General features: G+C 42.2%; 1 protein-coding gene across 1 annotated transcript in view; it reads right to left on the bottom strand.

Moving 5' to 3' along the window:
• Nucleotides 1–6,300: 6,300 nt before the first annotated feature.
• Nucleotides 6,301–11,824, bottom strand: part of LOC103376589 (electroneutral sodium bicarbonate exchanger 1-like) — a 9,940-nt gene continuing 4,416 nt past the window's right edge. The window contains exons 4-13 of the mRNA XM_008307006.1: nucleotides 10,292–10,468; nucleotides 9,744–9,826; nucleotides 9,073–9,230; nucleotides 8,870–8,957; nucleotides 8,601–8,747; nucleotides 8,373–8,473; nucleotides 7,348–7,522; nucleotides 7,066–7,199; nucleotides 6,681–6,926; nucleotides 6,301–6,415 (exon numbers count right to left, since the gene is read on the bottom strand). Of these exons, the coding sequence (XP_008305228.1) occupies nucleotides 6,301–6,415; nucleotides 6,681–6,926; nucleotides 7,066–7,199; nucleotides 7,348–7,522; nucleotides 8,373–8,473; nucleotides 8,601–8,747; nucleotides 8,870–8,957; nucleotides 9,073–9,230; nucleotides 9,744–9,826; nucleotides 10,292–10,468 (1,424 nt within the window). The remainder of the gene's footprint in view (nucleotides 6,416–6,680; nucleotides 6,927–7,065; nucleotides 7,200–7,347; nucleotides 7,523–8,372; nucleotides 8,474–8,600; nucleotides 8,748–8,869; nucleotides 8,958–9,072; nucleotides 9,231–9,743; nucleotides 9,827–10,291; nucleotides 10,469–11,824) is intronic.

Raw genomic sequence — 11,824 nt, 5'->3', positions numbered from 1 at the left:
TTACTCCCAGCAGACCTCGTGGTTCTCCATGTAATAATAAGCTGTGACGCAATTTTACTGTCATTCATTCACCAAAGCGTTAGTGATGTGCTGCATTCTTCAGCCTTTCCCTTAGCTGATCTTGCTTATTACAGTATATACAGAAAGCAAAGACAACAGGTTGTAATTTTATATCTAAAAATAAATAACTGTAAGAATTTTTTGTAAAATAATTGAATTGCTTAATAGAGATTTTGAAAATAAAGAAAATATATCACAGCCTCTTTATCTACAGAAAGTGCATCTACAAATAAAGTATTATTGAAGATCATTCTTTCGAACCTTAATCTCTCTCTGCTCCCTTTTCGCTTTCCAAGCTTTGAGGTGACACCGGTCGGTGAAACTCCAAAAAGAGAGTCTCATACTGTAGAAATGAAAAGAAAATTAAAAATTAAAACCACCACGTGACTGTGATTAGAAAAAGACCGGGGGAGCACATTATAGTAGAACCGAGTTTATCTAACCTGAAATGTCTCAGGAATCAGCATGATACGTGAAACTGACGAATGTCAAAATAGTGTCTATTGATTGTGTGTAATTGTTTCAGTGTTCTTACTGACTAATGTAATTAATGTGAGGTTTTTCTTGGCTTCAAATTCCACCTGAAGATGGATAAACAAGATTGCACTGGTGCAAAAGGACCCTGATGAATAAAAAACTGTGGCATGGTCAATTTTGGTTGGATTGTGGGTAAATTATTGCTTAAAAGAAAAAAACTACTTTTCAATATTTTCTTGACATTCAAAGTCACTTGCTCTGTTGCACACCAACACACAGACACAAACCATTTTCCCACTCTGCTCGCACTGTGCCTCGCAGGAGCAATCATGATCTTGTCTGAGGTAAAGAAATAAGACGTTGTACGAACTACATGACAAACATTCTGCAGATCAACCTCCATCCTACACAATCATCAATTCAAAGACAAACATACAAAAAGGGGAAATAATATACCTCAAAAAGCAGGTCATTGATGCCACTGAAGTGGGTCTTCTAACATTTACAGTTTTCAGTTGAGATGGTCACACAAAACTGACACAAAATTTTATGCCCCAGAAGAGTATGTGTTACTGAAGCTGCAATGTCAAAACTACCAAATAATCAACCACTGTTTTTAAAAAGAAGGAACACACTCATGGCACAATGAATAAGAAGAGACTCTAGATGTAGAGTACATTTAAGGAATGATGACAGACAAACATACATAGATTAATAAAAAGAACCTGGTTTGTTTTAAAGGAGCATTTGCGCTCCATTATATAGCCCAGCTTAGTGTACAGTGGCAGGGTGAAGGTTAGGTGTTGTTTCTGGTGAAAGGGGCGAAGACGTTGTTGTTGTAATGTGTGTGTGTGTGTGTGTGTGTGTGTTTCTATCTTTGTGAGGACCAAATGGCTTTGAAGCTGCTATAGTCAATATCTTATTACCAATGGATCACATGACTACTTGTATGTTCAAAAAAAAAAGGGGGTCAACTGTACCAAAGGACCAACAATAAATTATCACCCAAATATGCAGTTCCCCTCAGCTTTATGGAGCTCATTGTTTTGGTTCAGTTTTTTTATAGCACTGTTTTCTATTTAAAGACAAGCCTCATGAGCTGCTGACAGGCCGGTTTGTAAGGCTATTGGAGATGTTACACCCACAAATAAGTTTTATGTGAATGTATGTTTTCCAGTAATGAAACAGAAAACGTCTCTCGGTGAAATGACGGCAGCTGCCAGCAGCTGTCAACATCTCCTTTCAGTTTCTTCGTTATTTACTCTCGATGGAGCAGCTCCAGGATTTCTCTCTAGAATTACATTAGCAGAATCTGTCTCATTGCTCTCCACAAATTAATTAAAATGGAGCCGTTCGACAGTATCGGATTCTCACAGGTGAATGCTGTGTTGTCTTTAATATCGTCTCTCAATTTCACATTAAGATAGAGAGCCAACGGCAGTGGGTTTTGCCAGCACTTTTCATTATGGGCCTTTTTCCCCTTGTCTGGCTTTGGAGCTGAGAGTAAAATATCCACAGGGTTGGCCACTGCTCACCTGGTTTAGACGGTTTAAGCGGCTGATATTGTGTCGACCTACTGGTGGTGAGGTTAAAATAAAACCTCAAGCCAGTGATGGTTAAGGTGGGTGAGCTTAGAGTTAGTTGCTAGTCACAGGGTCAGAGTCACAATTAAATTAGCATTGGTTTTAATTCCAGAGCTTTGGTATAGGGAAATGAGATTTGAAATGCAGATTATATTTACAAACCTCACAAAGATAGAAGTAGAGTGTACTGCACCTTGGCCTTTGTCTATATGTATGTGGACAGTTTTGTGTGTTATGGGTAGCTGGTAGTAATTGTTGAGATATATTTCTCTAAGCACTGAAGTGGCTGATGGTTGAAGCAGCCAGATCGTGGTGTCCTGTGGTCCAGAACTACAGTCCAGTGATACAGCTGAGTCTTCCAGGAGTGCGGACGTTCTTCACTCATCAATGAACGCGATCCCTTCAATCCTGCAGGGTGAAAGAATAGAAACCCAGAATTACAAAAAGCACAGACCGCAAGTCGGGCGTCAAGTTCAAGCAACAATTGCAAGAAATGAGTGACCACAATGTGTACAAGGAAAATTTCCAGATGACAGGGGCGAGGAAGAAGGAGGGTGTGGCCTTGCCTTTTTAGCAGCCACAGGACGAATGTCCTTTTGATTGGAGTTGAGGGATTTCCACACCGTGGTTTTAGACATTTCATCAGATATATTAATATCAGAGGGATCACACCTGAGGAGCAGGGAGAGGGAAAGGAGGGTAAGAGTAGAGAGCAAGTACAAAAGGATGTGGGGTGTGACTTTAGGAGAGTGTGTTAGTAATCACTGGGGACACTTGAAAACAGAGCACCACACACCACTATATAAAAAGACAGGCATGCACGTAGATAGATGGGAACGCGACAATCTTACCACTTTAATTGGCTGATATCTGTCTTATAGATTTAAGTCTGTGTAGATGTATGTTCTTACCTGGGATCATGTGCTTTTGGAGTATGTACAGGTTTGCTGCTCTCCATAGGAATCTGAACAGTAGTCGCATCTTCCTTTTTTGTGCTGAGCATAACCTGTGATTCCTACGAGACACAGCCATGCCATTAACATATAAAGTCAATACGTGCATCTTCGCTGATTCTCAAAGATAAACTCTGCATTCAAAGATTTCCTTTAAACTACCTCTTCCATCTTTTTGGAGGCATCGTCAAGATTTTTTTTCTTCCATTCGGGCATTAAATCATCCAGGTAGCTCAGCTCTCGTTTAGAGAAACAAAAGTCCAGCAGCTTGCGGATGAAAACCAGAGCCAGCACCTACAGGCAGAGGAGGAAATTAACCATGTCTGTAATTTAGACGGAACACATGGAGAGATGAGCGAAGCCAGAGTGGATGCTGGCGGCAGTCAGCTTACCATCATTGGGAAGACGATAGCGGCCGGTGAAGTCTTGATGACCCAGAGCAGCACCAGACAGGTGAGCTGGGTGAGAGTGAACAGGTGCACCTTCCTCAAGGGGACGTGTCGCAGGTAGATGAAGTCCGGCTGGTGCTTTGCCGGCATACCAAACAGTTTGAGACGGTCAAAGAACTAAGCAGTAAAAAAAGAAAAAAAGATAGGCACAGGTGGTAGAGAAGTTAGAGAAGGTTGGGAGAGAATGAATTTGTCGGGAGCAGAGCCAAGACGCAGATGGTGAATATGGCAAAAGACTGAAAGTAATTATGAGTGACAAATTTAGTTGGCTTGTTCAGACAATTAACTGTCAGGCCTCAATGAAATGCAACAGGATTAATTAGATCAGGAGCAGGCATAACAGGGACAGTACCATCAGTAAGACACTGGGATGGACAGGGCAAGAGAGCAACTTGGAACATTTTGTTCTTGAATTTCTCGGCTGAAGTAATAAACTGGATTATGGCCAGAGTTGATGGTTTACATGCTGATGTGACTATAGCATCTTGGAAATTATTCTGATGGTATCTTTTTTTGGTAGAACACGATACAATCACTTTGACACAACAAAACAAAAGTACACACTGGCTTTTCTATAAATCATGTTTACCATGTAAGATTTTACGTTACCTGGATGCCTTTTAGAGACGAGACTCCCATGTAGAGGAAAACACCGTACAGCACTGGCATGGGAATGAACTAGAAGAAAAACAATACAAATCATCGACTTTCATTTTCACTAAAGAGCCACTATTAGTACCATAGAACTTTTTCACAAGACTGTTTGTCATAGTGCAGAATTTGCAAGTTTAACTGATAATGTGAACAATGGCACAGTTCCCTTGAATTTATGTCAAAATGTCTGCTTCAAAAAGGTCATTTTTTTATCCTTTCATTCTTCTGATTAAATGTCCCGGCCAATGGGGGGCAGCATTGCATAGCTTGTCCTACTAACCTGTAGAGCTTTAGTCATGAACACAGAGCAGCCCATGAGCAGGAAGATGACCAGGCCAGTGAGCCTCTGCTCTCTGATGCCCAGGAAGCGAGGCTGCTCTCCTGGAGCTGAGCTCTCTGACTCCAGCTTCAGACTGTTGACATGAGAGATGGACAAGACGGTGGCTGCTACAAACCAGGGCAAGCCCATGATGGAACACACAGCCAGCATCACACCCACCATCAGCAGGTCCAGGTGGTACCCACAGCCTTTCTGTAAAACAGAGAGAAGATTGAGCTAGCGGTTCACGACCTATGAAAGAAATTTGATTTAAATTTTTAGGAGTTTTTTTTTCTTGCCAGCAGCTTGTGCTCTTTGCGGTTAATGATGACAGCTGTTATCTGCTGGTCCATAAAGATGAGGATGGTGCAGAGGAGAGCAGGAATAGAGGCAGCCAGGACCGTCCACCATGGGTTGCGCCCTATTGGATTGATCAACCAACCACGATCATCTCTGGTAGGCTGGAGGAATAATTAGCACAAGCGTGAGGCCATAATGCACCACAGAGCGCCACAGGAAATCATTCCTGCCTTTGGCCATTAGACTATATAACTCCTCACTCAGACTTTCAGACACTTTGAGTCCTTAGTCTGACTCTGGACCCATTATGTATCACCTGAAAGCAGTTCACTAATTTTCACCTCACTTCACATTTTGTGTTACCTCTCAATAATGTGCAATAACTACAATGACTACTTCTCTGTGCAATAACATAAATATAACTCCACTACTATTTATTATACTGTATACATGCATTATTATTTTTCTTAGAACAATGCACATTTTACATTTCATGCATCTAGTTTTTCTACTTATGTTTATATTTTTAGGACATAATTTTCAACTTATGTTTATCTATACATCTTTTGTGCTTGTTCTAAGATTTTGAGCAACATTTTGGAGCAACATTAATATAAGCAGTTTCTCCTCATGTATCAATAAAGTATTTCTGATTGTGATTGTGATTCTGATAATGCCAAAAGTAACCCTGGGTGGTGTTACGTTAAGAGCCACAAATTGTACTCTTGCTTTTTACCTGGAATTTACTTGGCACCTTCAGCTTTTGAGAGGGTACTCCAATGGCAAAGTCAAGCAGAACCATAAAGACAATGGTGAGGAACACGGCAAAGTCACTGATCATAGACCGCACCTGCACACAGGAGACAACAGCTGTCAGAGGTCAGTGATTACTAATGCGTTTCCTGTTAATCTATCACTCAGTGGTCTGTGAAACTGGTTGATTACCTTAGTGGGGAAATAACGACTAGTCTTGAATTGTTTGAGGAATGCAGACATGAAGAACGTTGAGAAGAACAAGATAGTAGACCAGAAGAGGACATCTGGGGTGTAGGGGCCGTGATGGCCACATGCTGTCCCAACAAAGTGGCCCTGCAGACTGATACACTCCTGCAGAGAATCACAGGTTACATAACACCAAAATGGCCTCTGATGACTCATATGAAAACAGACTGAAGGACCATAGTATCCAAATTATGTGGCAGACAAAAAGAGTCTACAAAGTAAAAGGAAAAGACAACATGCCTTTGGTGTACTCAGTTATACACACAGCAGTGAAAGGTGAATTTATTGACTGTCCTTGTCAGTGTTTGCAAAGGTCCTGAAGACAGCTTAGCTGCTCAAGGGAAGGTTAGTTGAATGTTAACAGAAGTAAACAAGCTGGAGCAAAGGCAGTATGTGCTATCACATGAAAGTTACACCAACATCAGGCATCATTAGGAGCGCGCGTGTGTGTGTGTGTGTGTGTGTGTGTGTGTGTGTGTGTGTGTGTGTGTGCTTCTACATAGTTAGGTTACCTTGACAGTCAGGTTGGCCCAGGGTACAGCAGAGGCTGTGATGTTCCTCTCACTCCACAGTTCTAAGGTTTTATTACTGGGATTATCAGGCTCTGCGCACTTACAGCTGCAGAGAGAGATGAACATAAGCAGGGAAATCAGTGTATGTTGGCTGACGGCACAATGTTCTTTTATTAGTCAAATTAGGCCAGACATAAAGGGAACTGCATGGAGAGAAGTGATTGCTACTGGTTCCGTCTCGCCTGACAACGACACATAATGACAAGAAGTTCACAGAGAATAGATGACAGCTTACATTCTTATAGAAAAACAACTGAAGAAGAGAGCATGCAGGTGAACGTTAGAGGTAATCAATAGACTGTTGTACTCACTATGCCAGTGTGAGTTTGTCCAGATCACTGTGTGTATTGAAGGGGTAGATTTCTCCCAGGTGGAACAGTTTCTCCAAGGCTTCATAGATGAAGATGAGACAGATGAGGGCAGCGAATGCCTCCTCCGTGAAACGAGTGATGTAGCAAACCAGAGAACTGGCATCTGTGGCAACCAACAGTAAGCACAGCAGGGCCGTCCACAAGCCTATGCATGCACGCAGAGAAAGATAGGACAGATTGTAGTCCCTGAAAGAAGAAGGTGAAGGAGAAGGAGAACGAGAAGGAGGACAAGAACGAGAAGAGGGAGTACATAATGAATTAACAAAACAAATCTTACAGTGGTCATGATAAAATCTTGGGAAACTTATTAAAATATTGTACGTACTTGCAGAATTTAAAGAGGATTTTCTCAAAAACCAGAACAGGACCTGTGCTGCCCAGAATGGTGAGAGGTTGACCAGCAAACAGAGAGTAGGCGACGCCAGTCATAGATGCACCAAATAAGGACTCTATGGCACTCTGGAACATGTGGTGGAAAAGCACTGAGTGTTTTATGTACAGTATGCAGTAAAGTAGAACATCTTTATAGCATTTCTAACATTCTAAACACACCACAGTATGTGAACACATTATTGTGTTGTCAGTGTGAGTCTCTTTGTTCTCTTACAATGCGTCCTTCTGTCGCCTCCCCCAACAGCCCTCCAAAGGTGATGACAGGAGACATGCAGGCACAGTAGAGGAAGAGGAAGGAGGCCACACACTGGAGGCTCAGACCGTCCTTAAAGTCACCCAGATAGAATGGAGCTTTCCTCTTGATGTCCAGTATCAGACCGCCAAACAACCTGGCCGCAGCATACAAACAAAAAAGAGCTGGTGTTTAGATAACCAAGTGATTGGCAACTTCAGTTAACAGATTACAGTTAGTGCAAATACATGATGAGAATGGAAAATAATTTCCACTGTTGAAGGAATAATTTGGCATTGTGTCATGGGAGATGCTGCATATTTGCTTTTTTGCAGAAAGCTACATAACAGCTAATCCTTGGTCTTAAGGCTCAGTCTTTGTGCTAAGCGAAGATAACTGCCGGCTGCCTCCATATACTTAGCACACAGATGAGGGGTAGCAGTCTCATGGCAAGATAGTGAATATGTTTATTTAAACTATTTCTTGAAGGGGGATACAGGGGATACAGCTAATTTATACTTCAACATTTTAAGATATGACCAGCACAAAACAATATAAAATAATCCCACCTTTTTCCAGTTTTGCTCACTTGTAAGTTACTAAAACCGGTGCCTTATTAGTGAATGCTACGTCTTCTAATGTGCTTCACGATGACGTTTCAAAACTCACTGTTACTCTTCAAGGGATAAAGTAAAGAATGTTTTGTTGTGTGATTTCCTTTAGGTGTCACTTGCTTGTCCCCCCTCAGCTCCTCACAAATCCAAATTTAGATTTTGTGGCTGCAGCACCTGACAACATGGTGGAAAGTGCAAAACTCAGCCCCAGGCTGCGACACATGGTTTCAAAAACCTAACTGGTGCTGCATGTTTTTCCACAGGCTGTTTTTTTGTGATTGTATATCCTGGGGAGTAACATCCTGCTGTTTCACATCTGAATTTGGCTTCCATATTTAGCATGAGTTATTGCACACATCACTAAAGCAACAGAGATAAATGTAAGTAAGTCACCTTCCAGTTCTCTGCAGCTCTGGCCCATGGTGTTCGGCATGGAGCTCCTCCACTACCTGGTAGGCTGTACCATTGGGGACTCCGGGCATCTTCCTCTTCTCCTGCACATATGAGAGTCCGACAAGATTCAGAGAATAGCTACACTCTGCACCTACATTACAAGGCTAAATTTGTGGCACTAGAATTCTAACCCGAGAAGTAAATCTCTATGTGATTGTGGCCGTGTACCTGAGAGGGGACACTCTTTGGGGGCTCGATGCGGATGGAGGGGTCCCACTCTCCTGGTGGCAGAACAGTCACCTGGTCCAGGAACTCATCTATTCCTGCTAGCAGGTCACTTCTGTCCTTTGCCTTGTATGCTACATCATGGAAGATCTGGTCCAGAGAGAAGCAGAGGACGGAAGGAAACGTGAATACCTGTCTTACAAAGCAGATGCGAAGATTTTTTTTTTCTGTGAATGATTTTGAAGCTTGATTTTAACTGACAGGAGTCTTACCTCATCAGTCATGATGGTTGCCATGGAGCGTCCAATTTCATGGTATTGCTGAGCCTTTCCATCTGGGCCCAGAAGAATGAAGAGGAACCTGATATATGTCAGCAGATGAGTTATGGTGTACATATTGTTCCTGGTTTATTGAATTTACATAATTAGATTTTGTGACTAAAGAATTGCTAATGTATCTGCAGGAAGCTGCCTACCTGGTGGGTATGGGGACCTCAGTAAGTCCAGTGAGAAGCACAGCGGGGGAAAGACGGACAAAGGCCACAATAGGCCTCTCCAGGAAGTCCAGCTCTCCCACCAGCACATTGGAAGCTTCGGCACCCTCTGGGATCTTTTTCATGAAATGAAGGTCCACCTGTGGAGAAGTCAGAAGTTAATATCAGGCAAGAGTACAAAAAAAAATCTATATTCCTGCACCCTATTGTGAGAGTACAACCAGAATGGCTTTCAATCTAACAGCTGTACATAATGCTCTCCAACTGTAGGTGCAGTTTAGCAGTAAAGAACTAGCTAGCATTTCTGCGCTGATCATATCACACTTTAGTACAATCCTCTGGTTACAGCTAGTAGCTAAATCAAAGCTTTTATAAATGTCCTTAATGGTTTTGCTTTATAGTCTTGCAGTGACGGATTGCTGAAGTACCAAGAAGCACTTTAAATACATGCAGTTTCCCTGTCGTTTACTAGGGGGCACTATGTGACCTAGTTGATTATGTTGATATTTACAGAAAAACAAACAATGACTATTTAGCATTTATTGGCATTTGTTTACTAAGCAGACATCCACAGCCTAAGATCTTACACTGATGTTTTCAGATGTATTAACATATATGCGTCTCTTGCAGCTTTCCACAGCCTGCTTGTTTACCTTACTGAGGTCCACCTGAGTGCTGTCCTGCCCGGAACCGTTCTTAGCTGGTTCACTGAGTGGAGGAGGCTGTGGAGATGTGGCTGATCCAGCACATGTGTCATCGAGAGAGACAGATAAGGAGTGAATCAGAGCCACAACATTTACAATTTATTGTCCTCTCAAGTGCAAAGGGGGGGAAAAAATCTATGAAGGCACTAATGCTCAGCTGCCAAGATATCTCCCATTTGGATCGCCCATGGTCAAACCATTTTAGTAGTTTGGCCCTGAAAGCATCCAGTGTCACTGTTTAGAGATATATTTGTCTGTTACTTTGTGTTGTTCCTTTTAGTTTCTTATCTAATCTTACATTAAAGAGGTCGCTCACAAGGGAGACTCCAGTACTAATAGAAACAGTTTTACACAGATTCTGCAAACCCACAGTACAAAATTAAAGTCAGGTCATCTGATTTATTTTAAAATATGACCTGTGAAAACTGCTTTGATGCACTCAACCGCTGACAAAGTTTGCAACATGTGCTTGTGTGTGATATTCAGTGTGAACCCACCTGTCAGAAGAGGCTCTGACTGTTTGCGTGCTCCCTCTGTGATGGAGCGTACCATCGGAATCAGGTTCTTCTTCTTCTCGTTTTGATGGTGGTGTCTCTTCAGCAGAGCCTCGCGGACCCGAACTCTTACAGTGTCGTCCAGCTCGTGTGACGCCTCCTGGTGGTCCAGCACCATGTCTGCAACACAAGTAGAAACTCGTAAACCCTGACCACAGCATCACTGTTGCGTATCAGTGGTATCAGTATACATTATACGTTATGTTTCAACAATAGTGCCTTCCTTGATCTGTGAAATTGCTGTTTTGTCCCTGTAACTGCTGATTTTGAATAAATATGCAACAATCTGCTCAGACATCTGTCCATGGCAACAGCCATGAGCTAAACAGAAGGTGTGTGTTGGAAGTGTTAGGTCAATATGTGTCCAACATATCTGCTCATGTGGGACTGCAGAATAATTAGCATCTCTCTCGCAGCTTCTGTACTCTCCTTTTGCAAGTCCAGTCTTGCTGACTTGCTGAGTCAGCACTGGATCTTACCTTCCTTCCTTTCTTCCTCCCTCAACAGTCAGTAGGACAAACGCGCACACATGCACACAGCACACCATACGCACACACAACAATAGTGCCAAAACATCCTCTCTTTTCCAAAATGTCCTCCCTCTGCAGGTGCAAAGCTCAGATTGGTCCTCATAAAGAGAGTTGTTCAAGTACACAAACACAGACACTTACAAACAAAAACACACGTACACACACTCGTGCTGCAGTGCCTGCATTCATTCTGAGCACACTTCAAGGCCAGCTCTAATGCGTTGACCTCAGTGGCAGCATAATCAGCCATGTTAATAAGGACAGTGACAAGAGAACAGCACAAAGGAGCCTGCAACTATGCCAAACCTCACAAATGGTACACCTAATATAGACCCCACTCGCATTTTAGAGGCTTGAAATGGCTCAAGTTCCTTCTAATTAGGAGACCACAGCAACAGCTCTGCTTTCTCCAGAGTATCATCTGACAGCCGACCATCAGTTGCACAAATGATATTGAGACACATTTAATAGGATCTGCTCTGCTCCAAGCACAGGTGCATGCAGCCTCCTTTATGTGAAACTCTATTCCTATAAATAGCAGTTAATCACTTTTGTTAAGCAAGTCACAACCAAGACGGACTCTAAATCTTTAAACTTTTATCAAGGTGTACAAAGTTCCATTGGTGGTGCAGCAGTGAATGTGATTACTTGAAGCTTTATGACAGTGAATTCCCCTCAAATCCTTTTTTGGATTATGTCGACATCATGTAGCAAAAGTGAGACTGACCTTTAAAACAAGTATCTGTGAATTTTTAAATATTTGTATTGTCTTTCCTTAAAGAGTAAAACACTGAGCAGCATGCTAACTTAATGACATAGAGTCTTTGTTGTCAAACCTGTGGACCATGTGAGCTACAGAGTACCATTTTCGATTTTCCCCTTCGAACATCAAAACCTGCCAGCAGGTTTGAAAGGCATGTCGTCTTACAAAATCACCAAAATGACA

Source organism: Stegastes partitus, unplaced genomic scaffold (genome assembly GCF_000690725.1).
Source record: "Stegastes partitus isolate 25-593 unplaced genomic scaffold, Stegastes_partitus-1.0.2 Scaffold51, whole genome shotgun sequence".
NCBI classification, from domain to species: Eukaryota; Metazoa; Chordata; class Actinopteri; family Pomacentridae; genus Stegastes; species Stegastes partitus.
This window is presented reverse-complemented; position numbering and strand designations above follow the sequence as displayed.